The 18,053-nt window shown below is 43.7% G+C and overlaps 1 protein-coding gene across 1 annotated transcript in view; it reads left to right on the top strand.

The window, feature by feature from the left end:
• The window catches only part of LOC115120723 (laminin subunit gamma-3-like), a 235,120-nt gene that overhangs the window by 56,030 nt on the left and 161,037 nt on the right, over positions 1 to 18,053 (top strand). The window contains 2 exon segments of the mRNA XM_065018086.1: positions 2,513 to 2,701; positions 2,932 to 3,049. Of these exon segments, the coding sequence (XP_064874158.1) occupies positions 2,513 to 2,701; positions 2,932 to 3,049 (307 nt within the window).

Genomic DNA, 18,053 nt, shown 5'->3' with positions numbered 1-18,053 from the left:
GCTTGTTCCTGAACGCGTTCCTCCAGCTCCATGGGCATAGTGTCCTCTCCTGCTGACTTCATATATTGGTCAGAGATTCTGTCATGCATAGGTGTAATAGGTGGCAGGGAAGTCAGGCGCAGGAGAGTCAAATGGAGTGTAAAATGGAGTCTTTTAATAAAGTCCACGGAGTATGCATAAACAAACAAACATGGGTACGAGGACCCGACGCGCACCTATACAACAATCACACTACACTGACAATAAAACAATCTCTGACAAAGACATGAGGGGAAACAGAGGGTTAAATATACAACAGGTAATGAATGGGATTGAAAACAGGTGTGTGGAAAGACAAGACAAAACCAATGGAAAATGAAAAAAGGATCGATAATGGCTAGAAGACCGGTGACGTAGAACGCCGAGCACCGCCCGAACAAGGAGAGGCAACGACTTCGGTAGAAGTCGTGACAAAAGTAGTTGAAAAGAGGTAGCCTTTGGCTGGATGCCATGTTCCAGTTGGCCTAAATGAGTTTAAGATGAATTTTTCAACGGTGATTATTATCAGGGAGGTTAGGTAAGGTTATGTCTATGGCCACCAATTACATGATCAATGTTGCAAATGTGAAGTGTAAGCCATTGATCATATAGGCATCCCACTGGGCACACACTGGTTGAATCGACGTTGAACCAACGTGTAATAGACGTTGAGTTGACGTCTGTGCTCAGTGGGCCGTCGCATATGTGGATGTTGAAAATAGAGATTTATTTGTATTTCTAGAATCAGATACCTATATAATTGACGAAGCAGGTCCATCTTAATTCTGCTATTAGACAATTGACTACATTTCCCCTGTTTTTCGATGGCCTCTGCTATAGTAGACTATTATGCTGCAGTTGATTTGACTCGTTCCCAGAGTGACCTCCATTGTTTCAGAATTACACATTTCCAGAATACTTTAAAAAGTATGTTTACAAGCTGTTGGTTTAAATTAATTTTTGTAAATTTTTTAGGAATCAAATGTTAATATATAGAATGAAAATAAGACTATGGTGCCTGGTGAAGGATGTTGGTGTAACAATCTTAGGCGTAGTGGGTGAGGAGTCAGGTGCAGGAGGCAGGAGTCAGGTGCAGGAGGCAGGAGTCAGGTGCAGGAGGCAGAAAGTTCTGAACAGCTCTTTATTCAGCACAGGGCAAAATAGTCTATATAACGAAACTGAGCTTCATAAAACAAATGCCCAAAAGAGGAACCAAACCAAGATCACACTACCACACATACAAAGTGTGAATAAACAAGCTCTCACGAAGAGCAGGCGGCCTACCGACTTAAATAGTCAAACTAAAAGTCTAAACAAGTAACAAGTGAAACAAATCAGACCAAACCAGCAGAAAAGAGAAAAAGGGGTCGTGGCAGCTAGCAGGCCGGTGACGACCGCCGAGCACCACCCGAAAAGGAAGGGGAGCCACCTTCGATAGGAGTCGTGACAGTTCTTCTCCATGACAACTTGTTTCATAAACACACTAAGGCCTTTTTATACCTCATACCTGTCTGCTACAGGTACTATAAGCAAAAATCAACACATGTAAATAAAGTTATTGACTGTAGTAGGTGTTTTATTATGTCTTGTGTTTTTCACATGTTAATCATTAGCAGACTCATATCCAGTGGTTTACTAATCAGACTTTCATATCTTACTGTGTAGGCCCACCTGTATGCACCCAATCCTATAAATTGAGAATGACACATGTAAGACTATAACTATGCAGCACTGGTTTAGACCTTGATGATCTTTCTGTGGCTCTGAGGCCTATCTCTAGATAGAGTCTCGTTAATATATGCCTAACCTCTATACTCTAATAGCAAATACACTCACTTCCTACTCTGTAGAGCAAAATACAACTAGAATGGAACCTCTCCTCTCTTCATTCAGGGAGGAATAATCACATACTTATTGCAAACTTAACAGAAAATTTGATGTGTAATAAAATAGGATATTTTCTAGAATCCTAAACCTCATGTAGCCAGACAGAGAGACAGCAGAATACTGCAGTGTAGAGGAAATGAAGAGTACTCTACCGAGCCCTGTGATTGGAGGTTATCGATTGAGTAATCGTCTCTTGTACAAACACTTATTAGCGTTATCACGGTGCCCCCTGACTAAGTGATTGGCTGATCATTAGGCCCGTGTGAAATGGGATTATAAATGTATCTGTACATTAGGATCCAATCCCACACGCATAATCTCTCATAAGCATACAGTAACCCCCATCCATTCTCTCTCACTTTTCCTCCCCATCTCACTCTCCCTCTCTCGCCATTTCCCTGACCTCATCTCCTCCCTCTTTTTTTGCTAATCTTTTCCCCTCTCTTTCTTATTTACCTCTCTCTCTCCCTCCGTCCCTTCCATACCACCCACCCACCTTCTCTTCCTCTCGCTATCCCCCCTGTCTCTCTTCCTCTACACTGCAGTATTCTGCTGTCTCTCTGTCTGGCTACATGAGGTTTAGGATTCTAGAAAATATCTCCTCAAGAGTGTAACTGCAGTGGGCAGGCGGATGTGTGTGTGTTTGATGCGGAGCAGTACCGCAGCACAGCAAGTGGGGGGCGCTGTGTAGACTGTAGGGACCAGACTGATGGACCGCATTGTGAACGCTGTAGAGAGAACCACTACCGACGGTCACCACAGGACCCCTGCAGCCCCTGTGACTGTAACACCATGGGTAAACCATGTATTTTAGACTGCTTCATATTAAGGCATCATAAACATGAACTATCCATCCATCTCTCTCTCTCTCTCTCACTCACTCACTCACTCACTCACTCACTCACTCACTCACTCACTCACTCTCTCACCCTGTCAGCCCCTCTCTCTCTCTCTCTCTCTCTCTCTCTCATTCTCACTCTCTCTCTCTCTCTCTCTCTCTCTCTCTCCCTCCATCCTCTCTCCCAAGTTCTGTGAGTCTGCAGTGTGGTGTGGAGGGGAAGTGTGAGTGCAGACCCAGTGTGTCAGGGGTGAAGTGTGACACCTGTGAATCCGGTTTCCACTCCCTCAGCCCTGGCGGCTGCAGGTACACACACATGTACACGGAAAAATAAACAAACACTTTGATGACAGAGGGAGAGTAATAGAACAATGCAGTTTTTTCTTAAAGGATATTTTTTCTTTCTGTTTGCGTCTAATCTACGCCCACGTTCAGTAGGCCACAATATTGTAGAACTATCTGCCGGGTCAGTATATTGCACTCCTGAATGCAACCCTGTGTGGGGTGTGTGTTCATATTTAATTTCAACATGAAGACATATTATTTTAGCAGCACATCTTAACTTTCCTTGAACCTCTGGTGTAGAGAAGACCAGCAATCCAATTCTAGTTTGTTTTTATTGATTTATCTTGTTATGCTGCGTTGGTTCTAGCCATTAGAAACGCACTATCCCTGACCCTATTTGCTTCTGTAGTAGCCCTTACATACAGTAAACAGTACCTGATCAAATCCCATGTATATAGTAAACAGTACCAACTCCTATACCCTTCATACAGTAAACAGTCCCTGATCAAATCCCATGTATATAGTAAACAGTACCAACTCCTATACCCTTCATACAGTAAACAGTCCCTGATCAAATACCATGTATATAGTAAACAGTACCAACTCCTATACCCTTCATACAAATCAAATCAAATCAAATCAAATCAAATTTTTATTTGTCACATACACATGGTTAGCAGATGTTAATGCGAGTGTAGCGAAATGCTTGTGCTTCTAGTTCCGACAATGCAGTGATAACCAACAAGTAATCTAACTAACAATTCTAAAACTACTGTCTTATACACAGTGTAAGGGGATAAAGAATATGTACATAAGGATATATGAGTGAGTGATGGTACAGAGCAGCATACAGTAGATGGTATCGAGTACAGTATATACATATGAGATGAGTATGTAGACAAAGTAAACAAAGTGGCATAGTTAAAGTGGCTAGTGATACATGTATTACATAAGGATGCAGTCGATGATGTAGAGTACAGTATATACGTATGCATATGAGATGAATAATGTAGGGTAAGTAACATTATATAAGGTAGCATTGTTTAAAGTGGCTAGTGATATATTTACATCATTTCCCATCAATTCCCATTATTAAAGTGGCTGGAGTTGGGTCAGTGTCAATGACAGTGTGTTGGCAGCAGCCACTCAATGGTGGCTGTTTAACAGTCTGATAGCCTTGAGATAGAAGCTGTTTTTCAGTCTCTCAGTCCCAGCTTTGATGCACCTGTACTGACCTCGCCTTCTGGATGATAGCGGGGTGAACAGGCAGTGGTTCGGGTGGTTGATGTCCTTGATGATCTTTATGGCCTTCCTGTAACATCGGGTGGTGTAGGTGTCCTGGAGGGCAGGTAGTTTGCCCCCGGTGATGCGTTGTGCAGACCTCACTACCCTCTGGAGAGCCTTACGGTTGAGGGCGGAGCAGTTGCCGTACCAGGCGGTGATACAGCCCGCCAGGATGCTCTCGATTGTGCATCTGTAGAAGTTCGTGAGTGCTTTTGGTGACAAGCCGAATTTCTTCAGCCTCCTGAGGTTGAAGAGGCGCTGCTGCGCCTTCTTCACGACGCTGTCAGTGTGAGTGGACCAATTCAGTTTGTCTGTGATGTGTATGCCGAGGAACTTAAAACTTGCTACCCTCTCCACTACTGTTCCATCGATGTGGATAGGGGGTGTTCCCTCTGCTGTTTCCTGAAGTCCACAATCATCTCCTTAGTTTTGTTGACGTTGAGTGTGAGGTTATTTTCCTGACACCACACTCCGAGGGCCCTCACCTCCTCCCTGTAGGCCGTCTCGTCGTTGTTGGTAATCAAGCCTACCACTGTTGTCTCGTCCGCAAACTTGATGATTGAGTTGGAGGCGTGCGTGGCCACGCAGTCGTGGGTGAACAGGGAGTACAGGAGAGGGCTCAGAACGCACCCTTGTGGGGCCCCGTGTTGAGGATCAGCGGGGAGGAGATGTTGTTGCCTACCCTCACCACCTGGGGGCGGCCCGTCAGGAAGTCCAGTACCCAGTTGCACAGGGCGGGGTCGAGACCCAGGGTCTCGAGCTTGATGACGAGCTTGGAGGGTACTATGGTGTTGAATGCCGAGCTGTAGTCGATGAACAGCATTCTCACATAGGTATTCCTCTTGTCCAGGTGGGTTAGGGCAGTGTGCAGTGTGGTTGAGATTGCATCGTCTGTGGACCTATTTGGGCGGTAAGCAAATTGGAGTGGGTCTAGGGTGTCAGGTAGGGTGGAGGTGATATGGTCCTTGACTAGTCTCTCAAAGCACTTCATGATGACGGAAGTGAGTGCTACGGGCGGTAGTCGTTTAGCTCAGTTACCTTAGCTTTCTTGGGAACAGGAACAATGGTGGCCCTCTTGAAGCATGTGGGAACAGCAGACTGGTATAGGGATTGATTGAATATGTCCGTAAACACACCGGCCAGCTGGTCTGCGCATGCTCTGAGGGCGCGGCTGGGGATGCCGTCTGGGCCTGCAGCCTTGCGAGGGTTAACACGTTTAAATGTCTTACTCACCTCGGCTGCAGTGAAGGAGAGACCGCATGTTTTCGTTGCAGGCCGTGTCAGTGGCACTGTATTGTCCTCAAAGCGGGCAAAAAGTTATTTAGTCTGCCTGGGAGCAAGACATCCTGGTCCGTGACTGGGCTGGGTTTCTTCTTGTAGTCCGTGATTGACTGTAGACCCTGCCACATGCCTCTTGTGTCTGAGCCATTGAATTGAGATTCCACTTTGTCCCTGTACTGACGCTTAGCTTGTTTAATAGCCTTGCGGAGGGAATAGCTGCATTGTTTATATTCGGACATGTTACCAGACACCTTGCCCTGATTAAAAGCAGTGGTTCGCGCTTTCAGTTTCACGCGAATGCTGCCATCAATCCACGGTTTCTGGTTTGGGAATGTTTTTATCGTTGCTATGGGAACGACATCTTCGACGCACGTTCTAATGAACTCGCACACCGAATCAGCGTATTCGTCAATATTTTCATTTGACGCAATACGAAACATGTCCCAGTCCACGTGATGGAAGCAGTCTTGGAGTGTGGAGTCAGCTTGGTCTGACCAGCGTTGGACAGACCTCAGCGTGGGAGCCTCTTGTTTAAGTTTCTGCCTGTAGGCAGGGATCAACAAAATGGAGTCGTGGTCAGCTTTTCCGAAAGGGGGCGGGGCAGGGCCTTATATGCGTCGCGGAAGTTAGAGTAACAATGATCCAAGGTTTTACCACCCCTGGTTGCGCAATCGATATGCTGATAAAATTTAGGAGTCTTGTTTTCAGATTAGCTTTGTTAAAATCCCCAGCTACAATGAATGCAGCCTCCGGATAAATGGTTTCCAGTTTGCAAAGAGTTAAATAAAGTTCGTTCAGAGCCATCGATGTGTCTGCTTGGGGGGATATATACGGCTGTGATTATAATCGAAGAGAATTCTCTTGGAAGATAATGCGGTCTACATTTGATTGTGAGGAATTCTAAATCAGGTGAACAGAAGGATTTGAGTTCCTGTATGTTTCCTTCATCACACCATGTCTTGTTAGTCATGAGGCATACGCCCCGCCGCTCTTCTTACCAGAAAGATGTTTGTTTCTGTCGGCGCGATGCGTGGAGAAACCCGTTGGCTGCACCGCATCGGATAGCGTCTTCCCAGTAAGCCATGTTTCCGTGAAGCAGAGAACATTGCAGTCTCTGATGTCCCTCTGGAATGCTACCCTTGCTCGGATTTCATCAACCTTGTTGTCAAGAGACTGGACATTGGCAAGAAGAATGCTGGGGAGTGGTGCGCGATGTGCCCTTGTCCGGAGTCTGACCAGAAGACCGCTACGTTTCCCTCTTTTTCGGAGTCGTTTTCTTGGGTCGCTGCATGCGATCCATTCCGTTGTCCTGTTTGTAAGGCAGAACACAGGATCCGCGTCGCGGAAAACATATTCTTGGTCGTACTGATGGTGAGTTGACGCTGATCTTATATTCAGTAGTTCTTCTCGACTGTATGTAATGAAACCTAAGATGACCTGGGGTACTAATGTAAGAAATAACACGTAAAAAAACAAAAAACTGCATAGTTTCCTAGGAACGCGAAGCGAGGCGGCCATCTCTGTCGGCGCCGGAAGTAACAATACAGTAAACAGTCCCTGATCAAATCCCATGTATATAGTAAACAGTACCAACTCCTATACCCTTCAAATAGTAAACAGTCCCTGATCAAATCCCATGTATATAGTAAACAGTACCAACTCCTATACCCTTCATACAGTAAACAGTCCCTGATCAAATCCCATGTATATAGTAAACAGTACCAACTCCTATACCCTTCATACAGTAAACAGTCCCTGATCAAATCCCATGTATATAGTAAACAGTACCAACTCCTATACCCTTCATATAGTAAACAGTACCCATTCCTCTTAATATAGTAAACAGTACCTAAACCTATCCCATTAATATAGTAAACAGTACCTAATCATATCCATTTGAAATAGTAAACAGTACCAACTCCTATCCCCCTGATATAGTAAACAGTACCCACTCCTATCCCCTTCATACAGTGAGCACTACCCAGTCATATCCCCTTAATATAGTAAACAGTACCTGCTCCTATCCCCTTAATATAGTAAACTGTACCTTCTACTATCCCCTTGATATAGTAAACCGTACCTACACCTATCCCCTTAATATAGTAGTAACTGCTATCTCTATATAGTAAACACCTATCATCCCTTTAATATAGTAAACAGGACCCACTGCTATCTCCTTGAATGCTACCTAAAATTTAATATAAACAGTCCCACTGCTATCTCCTATCCCCTTCAATATAGTAAACAGTATCTCCTTGATATAGTAAACAGTACCTACACCTATCCCTTTAATATAGTTAACAGTACCCACTGCTATCTCCTTGATAAAAACATATCCACCATCATATAGTAAACAGTACCACTGCTATCTCCTTGATATAGTAAACAGTACCTACAGCTACAGATTTAATATAGTAAAGTACCCACTGCTATCTCCTTGATATAGTAAACAGTACCTACACTGCTACTAAACATATCCCCTTCAAATAGTAAAGAGTACCCACTCCTATCCCCTTGATATAGTAAACATACCTACACCTATCCCTTTAATATAGTTAACCCCTCCTATCCTCCTTGATATAGTAAACAGTACCTACACCTATCCCTTTAATATAGTTAACAGTACCCACTGCTATCTCCTTGATATAGTAAACAGTACCTACACCTATCCCTTTAATATAGTTAACAGTACCCACTGCTATCTCCTTGATATAGTAAACAGTACCTACACCTACCCCTTTAATATAGTAAACAGTACCCACTGCTATCTCCTTGATATAGTAAACAGTACCTACACATACAGATTTAATATAAACAGTACATAAACAGTACCTAAACATATCCCCTTCAAATAGTAAAGAGTACCCACTCCTATCCCCTTGATATAGAACATAGTTGCCCCTCCTATCCCCTTGATTTTGCAAAAGGTACCTACACCTATCCCTTTAATATAGTTAACAGTACCCACTGCTATCTCCTTGATATAGTAAACAGTACCTACACCTATCCCTTTAATATAGTTAACAGTACCCACTGCTATCTCCTTGATATAGTAAACAGAACCAACTCCTATCCCATTAATATAGTAAACAGCACCTACACCTATCCCCTTGACATAGTAAACAAAACCTACAGCTATCCCCTTGAAATACTAAACAGTACCCACTCCTATCCTCTTAATTTAGCAAAACGAACCCACTCATATCCCCTTGGCCAGAGACTTTAATGCATGGAAACTTAAATCAGTTCTACCAAATCTCTATCAACATGTTAAATGTGCAACCAGAGGGAAAACAATTCTAGATCACCTGTACTCCACACACAGAGAAGCGTACAAAGCTCTCCCACGCCCTCCATTTGGTAAATCCGACCACAACTCTATCCTCTTGATTCCTGCTTACAAGCAAAAATGAAAGCAGGAAGCACCAGTGACTCGGTCTTAAAAAAAATATCAGATGAAGCAGATACTAAACTACAGGACTGCTTTGCTATCACAGACTGGAACATGTTCCGGGATTCTTCCGATGACATTGAGGAATACACCACATCAGCCACTGGCTTTATCAATAAGTGTATTGAGGACGTCGTCCCCACAGTGACTGTACGTACATACCCCAACCAGAAGCCATGGATTACAGGCAACATTTGCACTGAGCTAAAGGGTAGAGCTGCCATAAGAATCCTGAACAGGTAACCAAATGGTTACCCGGACTATTTGCATTGTGTTCTCCCCCAACCCCTCTTTTACGCTGCTGCTACCCTCTGTTTATCTTATATGCTTAGTCACTTTATCTATACATTCATGTACATACTACCTAAATTGGCCCGACCAACCAGTGCTCCCGCACATTGGCTAACCGGGATATCTGCATTGTGTCCCACCACCCGCCAACCCCTCTTTTTAAGCTTCTGCTACTTTCTGTTCATCATATATGCATAGTCACTTTAACGATACCTACATGTACATACTACCTCAATAAGCCTGACTAACAGATGTCTGGAAAAAGCCTTCCTACTCTTTTTTTCAAATGTCTTTTTACTGTTGTTTTATTTCTATACTTACCTACACACACACACACATACTTTTCTTTCCCCCCGCAACATTGGTTAGAGCCTGTAAGTAAGCTCACTATAAGGTCTACACGCGTTGTATTCGGCGCACGTGACAAATAAACTTTGATTTGATTTGAGAAAGTGAACAATTCGTCCTCCAATCCCCTTGATATAGTAAAGTACCTTCTCATATCCCATTGACATAGTAAACAGTACCCACTCCTATCCTCTTTATGAGGTAAACAGTACCTACTCCTATCCCCTTGATATGGTAAACAAAACCTACACCTATCCCCTTGATATGGTAAACAAAACCTACACCAATCCCATTGATATAGTAAACAGTACCTACTCCTGTTACCTTTATATAGTAAACAGTATATACACGTGTCCAATTCATATAGTAAACAGTACCGACTCCTATCCCCTAAATAGAGTCAACATTTCCCACTCCTATCCCATTGATATAGTAAACAGTAGCCACTCCTTTCCCCTTGGTATAGTAAACAGTGCCTACACCTATCCACTTAATAGTAAACAGTACCTACTCCAAAGCCCTTGATATAGAAAAAGCACATACTCCTATCCCCTTTTATATAGTAAACAGATCATACTCCTATCCCCTTAATTAAGCAGAACCCACTCCTATCCCTTAGAGAAAGTGAACAATACCTTAGAGAAAGTGAACAATACCTCCTATCCCCTTGATATAGTAGAGCACTTAGACATGTCCCATTAATGTAGTAAACAGTACCTCATGTCCCCTTAATATAGTAAATAGTACCCACTCCTATCCCCTGCATATAGTCAATGGTACCTACTCCGGTACCTATTTTCAATACAACGTATAAACATCAAACATATACTAGGAAAACTCTTCACATTACAATGTTTTCGTAATAACTTCATCTATTAACCTTTAACAAAACAAAAATAACATTTTCATTTTCAGTCTATCGTCATGACCACCATTGTGGCTGACAGAAACCATTGTTCCAAAGTCCCTTTATTCATGTTTTATGTCTGGTTCTCCATAGTAACAGGACAAAGGAATTTGTCTGTGGCCTGAGATTTACCAGGGGCGTGAGGGGCCATAAAACCCCCCACATCTTCAGACCCCTAGATCTCTCCTCTGTTGGGGTTCAGAGATAATCTGTAGGGTTGTGGTCTCCTGTAACCTGACCTGGTCGACAGTCATGACAATAGTAAACAGTACTTCTATCCCCTTAATATAGTATACAGTACCCAGTCCTATCCCCTTGATATAGTAAACAGTATGTACACATATCCCCTTGATATAGTACTTCTATATAGTAAACAATACTTCTATCCCCTTTAATAGAGTAATTAATTCCCACTCCTAACCCGTTGATATAGTATACAGTACCCAGTCCTATCCCCTTGATATAGTAAACAGTACATTCACCTATCATCTTGATATAGTAAACATTACCTACTCCTGTCCCCTTAATAGAGTAAACAGAACCTACTCAAATCCCTTTTGTCATGAACCGGCTCAAAGCCCGTAACAAAAGAGACAACGTGGAGATGAAGAGTAACAAAATATATATTTATTAAATCAAGTAATTAAGTATAATATACAATTGTGTGTGTAATCAGTAATAAGTAGTGTAAGTGAGTGTTTTGCATGCATGGCATAATGCAGGGTGTTGAAAAATGCTAAAGCAAACAACCAAAAAAACACCAAGAAACACAACAAAATCTATAAAGGTGTCTGCATGGAGAGAGTCTCCTCCATGAATGGGGATGTGATGTATTTATCCTGGGAGACACCGGGCCCAGGTGTTTCCCATGTAGCTGACGACTCTCCCAACTCCGCCCACCGGCATCCTAATAAGGATGCCAAGAACAAAGAGAATACGGCAGACAGAGTGGGAGGGTCGTCACATCTCCCCCCATAAAACCGGGGACCAACAAGGACCCTGGAACATCATACCAGCCTCTGCGTCCCAAATTGACACAGCCTCTGCGTCCCAAATTGACACAGCCTCTGCGTCCCAAATTGACACAGCCTCTGCGTCCCAAATTGACGAGGGGTTACGTGTTCACACTTCCAATTTGCCCCAGCCAACCTCCCCAGACCTCAGCAACCTTTGCACAGGAAGCAACATTTAAGAGGAAATAAGAAAACAAGACCAGGAGGGAACAGACAGGACAGAGAGAACATGACAATACGAAACAATGGTCAGTCAAGTAAACATTTAGGAACAGGGCGCACGAGAGAGCGCATCAGCAATCACGTTTTCAGTCCCCCGGAAGTGTCGCACATCGAGATGGAATGATTGTAAAAATAAACACCATCTCATTATCCTCTGGTTAGGATACATCATGGACCTCAAAAAAATGAGGGTTATGGTCAGTGTAAACCACAATAGGTACTACCCCCAACAAGACACACACTTTGAAGTGTTGTAGCGCCCAAATGAGTGCTAGCGCTTCCTTTTCAATAACCGAATAGTTCAACTGATAATCGTTCAACTTTTTGGAAAAGAAACTAACAGGCCTCTCAACCCCAGACACATCTGCTTGCAGCAAAACTGCACCTGCTCCCACATGACTAGCATCCACCTGCAAAGTAAATGACAAATCCACACGAGGAGCAGCCAGCACCAGAGTTGAGGTAAGCAACCTCTTTGAATCTTCAAAAGCGTGTTGACAACGAGTAGACCAAATGTAAACAGCCTTAGCTTTCAGCATATCTGTCAAGGAAGCGACCACAGTAGAGAAGTTATTACAAAAACTACAGTAATAACCAATCATGCCCAAGAAACGAATCAGTTCCTTTTTAGTAGTTGGTGGTGGAAAAGCATCAATAGCTACCACTTTAGCCCGAACAGGACGCACTGCAACCTGCCCAACCACCTTGCAAAGGTATGTAACGGTCGCCTGAGCAAACTCACATTTAGCCAGATTGATCGTGAGGCGACCCGCAGCCAGACAAGGCTTGAATACGGGACAGATGTTCTTCCCAAGTATCTGCATATATCACTACATCGTCCAAATAAACAGCGGTCAGACCGGCGACAACCCTGTTCATAAGTCGCTGAAAAGTGGCAGGTGCATTACGCAGACCAAAACTCATAACCGAATACGAGTACAGACCAAGGGGTGTAATAAAGGCAGAGATTTCACGTGCCCTAGTCCCCAGTGGCACCTGCCAATAGCCTTTTAACAGGTCTAACTTGCTCACAAACTTAGCTGCACCGACTTGATCAACACAGTCCTCCATCCGAGGAAGAGGAAATGAATCTGGCTTTGTGACACTGTTTACCTTATGGTAGTCCGTACAAAATTGATTTGTTCCATCCGGTTTACTGACCAAGATACAGGGAGAAGCCCAACTGGAGAAAGAAGGCTCTGCTATCTTACTCTCCAGCATGTACCTGACCTCAGCATCCAGACAACGAAGTTTCTCTGAAGAAACTATAGAACCGCTGACAAATGGGGTCAGCATCTCCAATGTCAATATCATGTTCTATTAAGTTTGTACGTGTAGGTGTATCAGAAAACAAACCTGGAAATCTCAGAATCAAACCAACCATCTCTTTCCGCCCATCAATAGGTAGGTGAGTGAGAAGACTGTCTAAAATATCCAGTGTCTCTGAATTTTTCAATCTACCCTGCAATATACAACCGTCGGGACCAGGAACATCTTCCTCCTCATGCACAGATCTAGCACGACAAGAACCCAAGGAAACAACGGTATCAGCCAAAAGAACAGGTTTTACCATCCTCTGTAGACTCCCACTGTTCAGTCTCAGAGGAACGTGCATAATAGGGTTTTAACAAATTTACATGGCACAGCTGGTGTGCTTTCCTCCGTTCTGGAGTGGCAACTAGATCATTTTTCTCAGTGTACTGGCTCACCACTGTATATGGACCTTGAAACTTGGCTTGAAAAGGAGAACCAACAATTGGCAGCAGAGCAAGAACCTGGTCACCCGGACTAAAGTGACGAGGCTCAGTTCGGCGATCAAATATGCCCTTCATCCTCTCCTGTGAAGATGATAACTTCTCTTTAGCCATTTCACCAGCGGCGTACAGGCGTCGCCAGAAATCACACACATACAATAACAGGGACTGAGGAGGCTCAGGAGACTTCCAGTCATCCTGGAGAACAGATAAGTCCATGCACCCTATGTCCATACACAAGGTCATTTGGACTGAAACCCGTGCTCTCCTGTGAAACCTCCCTAGCAGCTAAAAGTGACCAAGGCAACCCCTCCTCCCAATCCTTATCAATCTCAGTACAATAAGCTCTCAACAAAGACTTTAGTAATTGATGGAAACGTTCCAGTGCTCCTTGACTTTGCGCGTGATAGGCGCTAGACAAATTGTGTTCACTATGGAGCTGTTGAAGAACCTGACTAAACAGATTAGAGGTGAAATTAGATCCTTGATCACTCTGAATGACCTTAGGGATTCCAAACAGTGAGAGAAACTGAGTCAAAGCTTTTAACACAGACTTAGTCGTGATAGATCGGAGAGGACAGGCAGCAGGAAACCTAGTGGTCTGACACATCACAGTGAACAGGTAACTACTACCCTTTTTAGAACGAGGCAGAGGACCCACACAGTCAATAATCAGATACTCAAAAGGTTGGCTGAGTACAGGAAACAAGATTGATTAGATTTACCAGTTAATTGACAGGTGTGACACGTTTTGATAAAATCAGAAACATCCCTCTTTAATCTAGGCCAAAAGAAATGTCTTAATATACGATTGTAGGTTTTCCTCACCCCCATATGTCCAGCAACATCATTGTGAGAAGTTGCCAACACCAACTCACGAAGCTTAACTGGTACAACAACCTGACTAATTGCCTCCCCCAGAAAACAACTACCATGAGACACCCACTTTCTCATCAGGACATCCTCTTGGAGAAAATAGCCATGGGCGACATCTCCCAACTGTTCCACAGGCAGAATTTGGTCACGCAACTTTTCTAATGTGGGGTCATGCTGTTGCACATTGATTAGATCTGAGCGGGTTACAGATAATGTGTTCTTAACTGACTTGCCTGGTTAAATAAAGGTAAAAAAAAAAAAAAATTAACGGGATAACAGGGAAAACAGTGACATACTTCTTTGTATTATCATCATTAGTCGGCGCAGTGACCAGTTCGCCACGGCTCATAGAACGTGTCACTGCACATGCAGAGAACACCTCTGGGAAACTGTACATTCATCAGGAATCCTAACAAATGACGGCTTAGTGGAAACCACTAGAGATGGTACACGGCAGGCCATACACGCTCACCAGCCAAGTTATTCCCACAATCAAACATCAGTTTATGCAATGGAACTGACAGTGTTCAAACCTATTCCCCTAATTAGAACACTATCCGAACCAGTCTCAGCAGAAAAGGGTAACAGACTCCAATACAAATAATTCAGAGGCCACTGTGTCTCAGGATCTTCACTGGCACTAGGTCCTTACTTCCTAACATAGACACAAAACCTTCCGTAATGAAAGGTAAATAGTCTGGATCAATATGGACTTTCACATGCTCCTGGGCATGAGGCCATGAGTCATGAGTGAACTGATGTGGAACAGGCACAGCTAACGCGGTAGGCTTAGATTTAGCGTAAGCACCCTTTGACCTGAGAAGTGGACATTCGTTTTTCCAATGACCTGAACCTTGACAGTAGTGACACTCTTGACCAATAGTGACTCTTGTTCAACCCTAGTTGAATAGAACTCTGCCGTGAGCCAAAATATCTCGGTGAGCGAAGCCCAAATCTATCCGAACTCATTCCGAATACGGGGCTCTGCAAAGACACTTTTATGAGTCAACACATACTCGTCCGCCAAAACCACAGCTTCAGCGACATTCTTTACTTTTCATTTGTTAATTTACGTGGCAATACGATCAGGGATTGTGTCCTTAAATTGCTCTAACATAATCAGATCACACAGCCCTTGGAAAGTCACAACTGCAGAGGCGGAACACCCAGCGATTAAACTAAAGAATTCTCACGCAAACTCAACATGAGTCTGTTTATCATTCCTTTTTAAAGTTCTACACCATTGGTTGTAAGCCTCAGGGACCAATTCATACATTTGTAACACAGCCATTTCAACCTCATCATAACTGGCACTGTCGTGTACACTAAGAGCTGAATATGCTTCCTGCGCTTTAACAGTCAGTACACACTGCAACATTAAAGTGCGGTCAGAATCAGGCCAACTCCTAGCGTCAGCAACCCGCTCAAACAACGAAAAGAATGTCTCAGGGTCCTTTTCATTAAACGGAGGCAATAACCGTAAGTTCCCAACAATATCAAATGTGTCCGGGGCACGACCAAAAGAGGAACGACCCCTAGGTATATCTGGGTCACCTTCCCAGAACAAACTCTCCCCTGAGATCTTTCCTTCCCTAACCAACTCTTTCCGTTCCTGTTGCAACTTGATTTTAGCACGCTCCAAATCTTGTTTAAATGCCAATTCCTTTTCATACTTTACACAATCATGCTCTAGCTTCTCACGATCATGCTCCAGTTGTAACAGAAGCAGTTCTTTCTGCTGTTCAAAAAGACTACTAGGACTAACTGATGGAATGGCCATTGTAACGTTACGGGGAGACGACGAGTCCTCAGCAGAGGCTGGCCCAGTGGTAACTTCAAGAATACCACTCCATCAGATTGGCCTTCAATATCAACCTAATATAATTCTTTAGACATTTATCACTCATTTCAACCTTGTAGTGTTCACCAACCTTCAACAGCTGTTATTTAGTACCTAATTCTAAAAATTCCTCTGATGGAAAGCGAATGAACTCATCTACATAAGACGCCATAGTTACGAGAAGAAAAAAAATCTTGCTCTTCCCCTCTGCTGAGCACACCAGACCACAACCCGAGAAATGACAATCACCCTGAGCACCATAGAAGAGAGATGAGATACGGAGCTTCCAACAAAACCTACAATAACTAAACCCTAGTCTTCGTGCGGATTTGCGGTGGGAATTTATGCACTGTAGCCCGCTGGCAAGGAAAATTCCACCAAGCCACGGATGTGCCCCAGAGACAACTGCTCAGTCTACAGACACCACACAAAAATAACAAACATTAACCATGCCCAACATATTCCAAAAATGAAACACGGCGCTAAGCCTATCAGGGGAAAAAGGCTATAGCTCCGGGTAGCAAGTTCCACTACCCTACCCAAATCTCCCCCCCGAGGTACACAGCCGATTACTCACCTCCTCAGACTGATGTCCCAACAGAAAGTAGAACAAGAGTTCAGGCTGGACAGGGCCTGGAAACTAACCATTATACTCTCTCCAACGTGGCACACAAACCAAACAAAGGCAACCAATACTGGGCCTATCAAACTCAAACAAAATATACAAACCAAACACGTACCTCCACGTTCTCCCAAACCAATACGTTCAAAAATCCCAGATGAGCCCCCACTTGTCACGAACCGGCTCAAAGCCCGTAACAAAATGGAGACAACGTGGAGATAAGGAGTAACAAAATATATTTTTTAAATAAAGTAATTAAGTACAATACACAATGGTGTGTGTAATCAGTAATCAGTAGTGTAAGTGAGTGTTTAGCATGCATGAATGGGATAATGCAGGATGTTGAAAGATACTAACGCAAACCACCAAGAAACCACCAAGAAACCACCAAGAAACACAAGAAACACAACAAAATCTATAAAGGTGTCTGCATGGAGATAGTCTCCTGCATGAATAGGGAAGTGGTGTATTTATCCTGGGAGACACCGGGCCCAGGTGTTTCCCATGTAGCTGACGACCCTCCAAACTCCGCCTACCGGCATCCTAATAAGGAAACAAGAACAAAGAGAGAATACGGCAGACAGAGTGGGAGGTTGTCACACTTTAATATAGGAAACAGCACCTACTCCTATCCCCTTGATTTACTAAACAGCACAATACTCCTATCCCCTTGATTTACTAAACAGCACATACTCCTATCCCCTTAATGTCATAAGGAGTACCTCCTCATATCCCCTTGAGATAGTAAAGAGCACCTACACCTTTCCCCTTGATATAGTGAACAGTACCTACACCTATTTCCATTTACATTTACATTTAAGTCATTTAGCAGACGCTCTTATCCAGAGCGACTTACAAATTGGTGCGTTCACCTTAAGACATCCAGTGGAACTGCCACTTTACAATAGTGCATCTAAATCTTTTAAGGGGGTGAGAAGGATTACTTTATCCTATCCTAGGTATTCCTGAAAGAGGTGGGGTTTCAGGTGTCTCCGGAAGGTGGTGATTGACTCCGCTGTCCTGGCGTCGTGAGGGAGTTTGTTCCACCATTGGGGGGCCAGAGCAGCGAACAGTTTTGACTGGGCTGCGCGGGAACTGTACTTCCTCAGTGGTAGGGAGGCGAGCAGGCCAGAGGT

Source organism: Oncorhynchus nerka, linkage group LG4, assembly GCF_034236695.1.
Source record: "Oncorhynchus nerka isolate Pitt River linkage group LG4, Oner_Uvic_2.0, whole genome shotgun sequence".
NCBI classification, from domain to species: domain Eukaryota; kingdom Metazoa; phylum Chordata; class Actinopteri; order Salmoniformes; family Salmonidae; genus Oncorhynchus; species Oncorhynchus nerka.
This window is presented reverse-complemented; position numbering and strand designations above follow the sequence as displayed.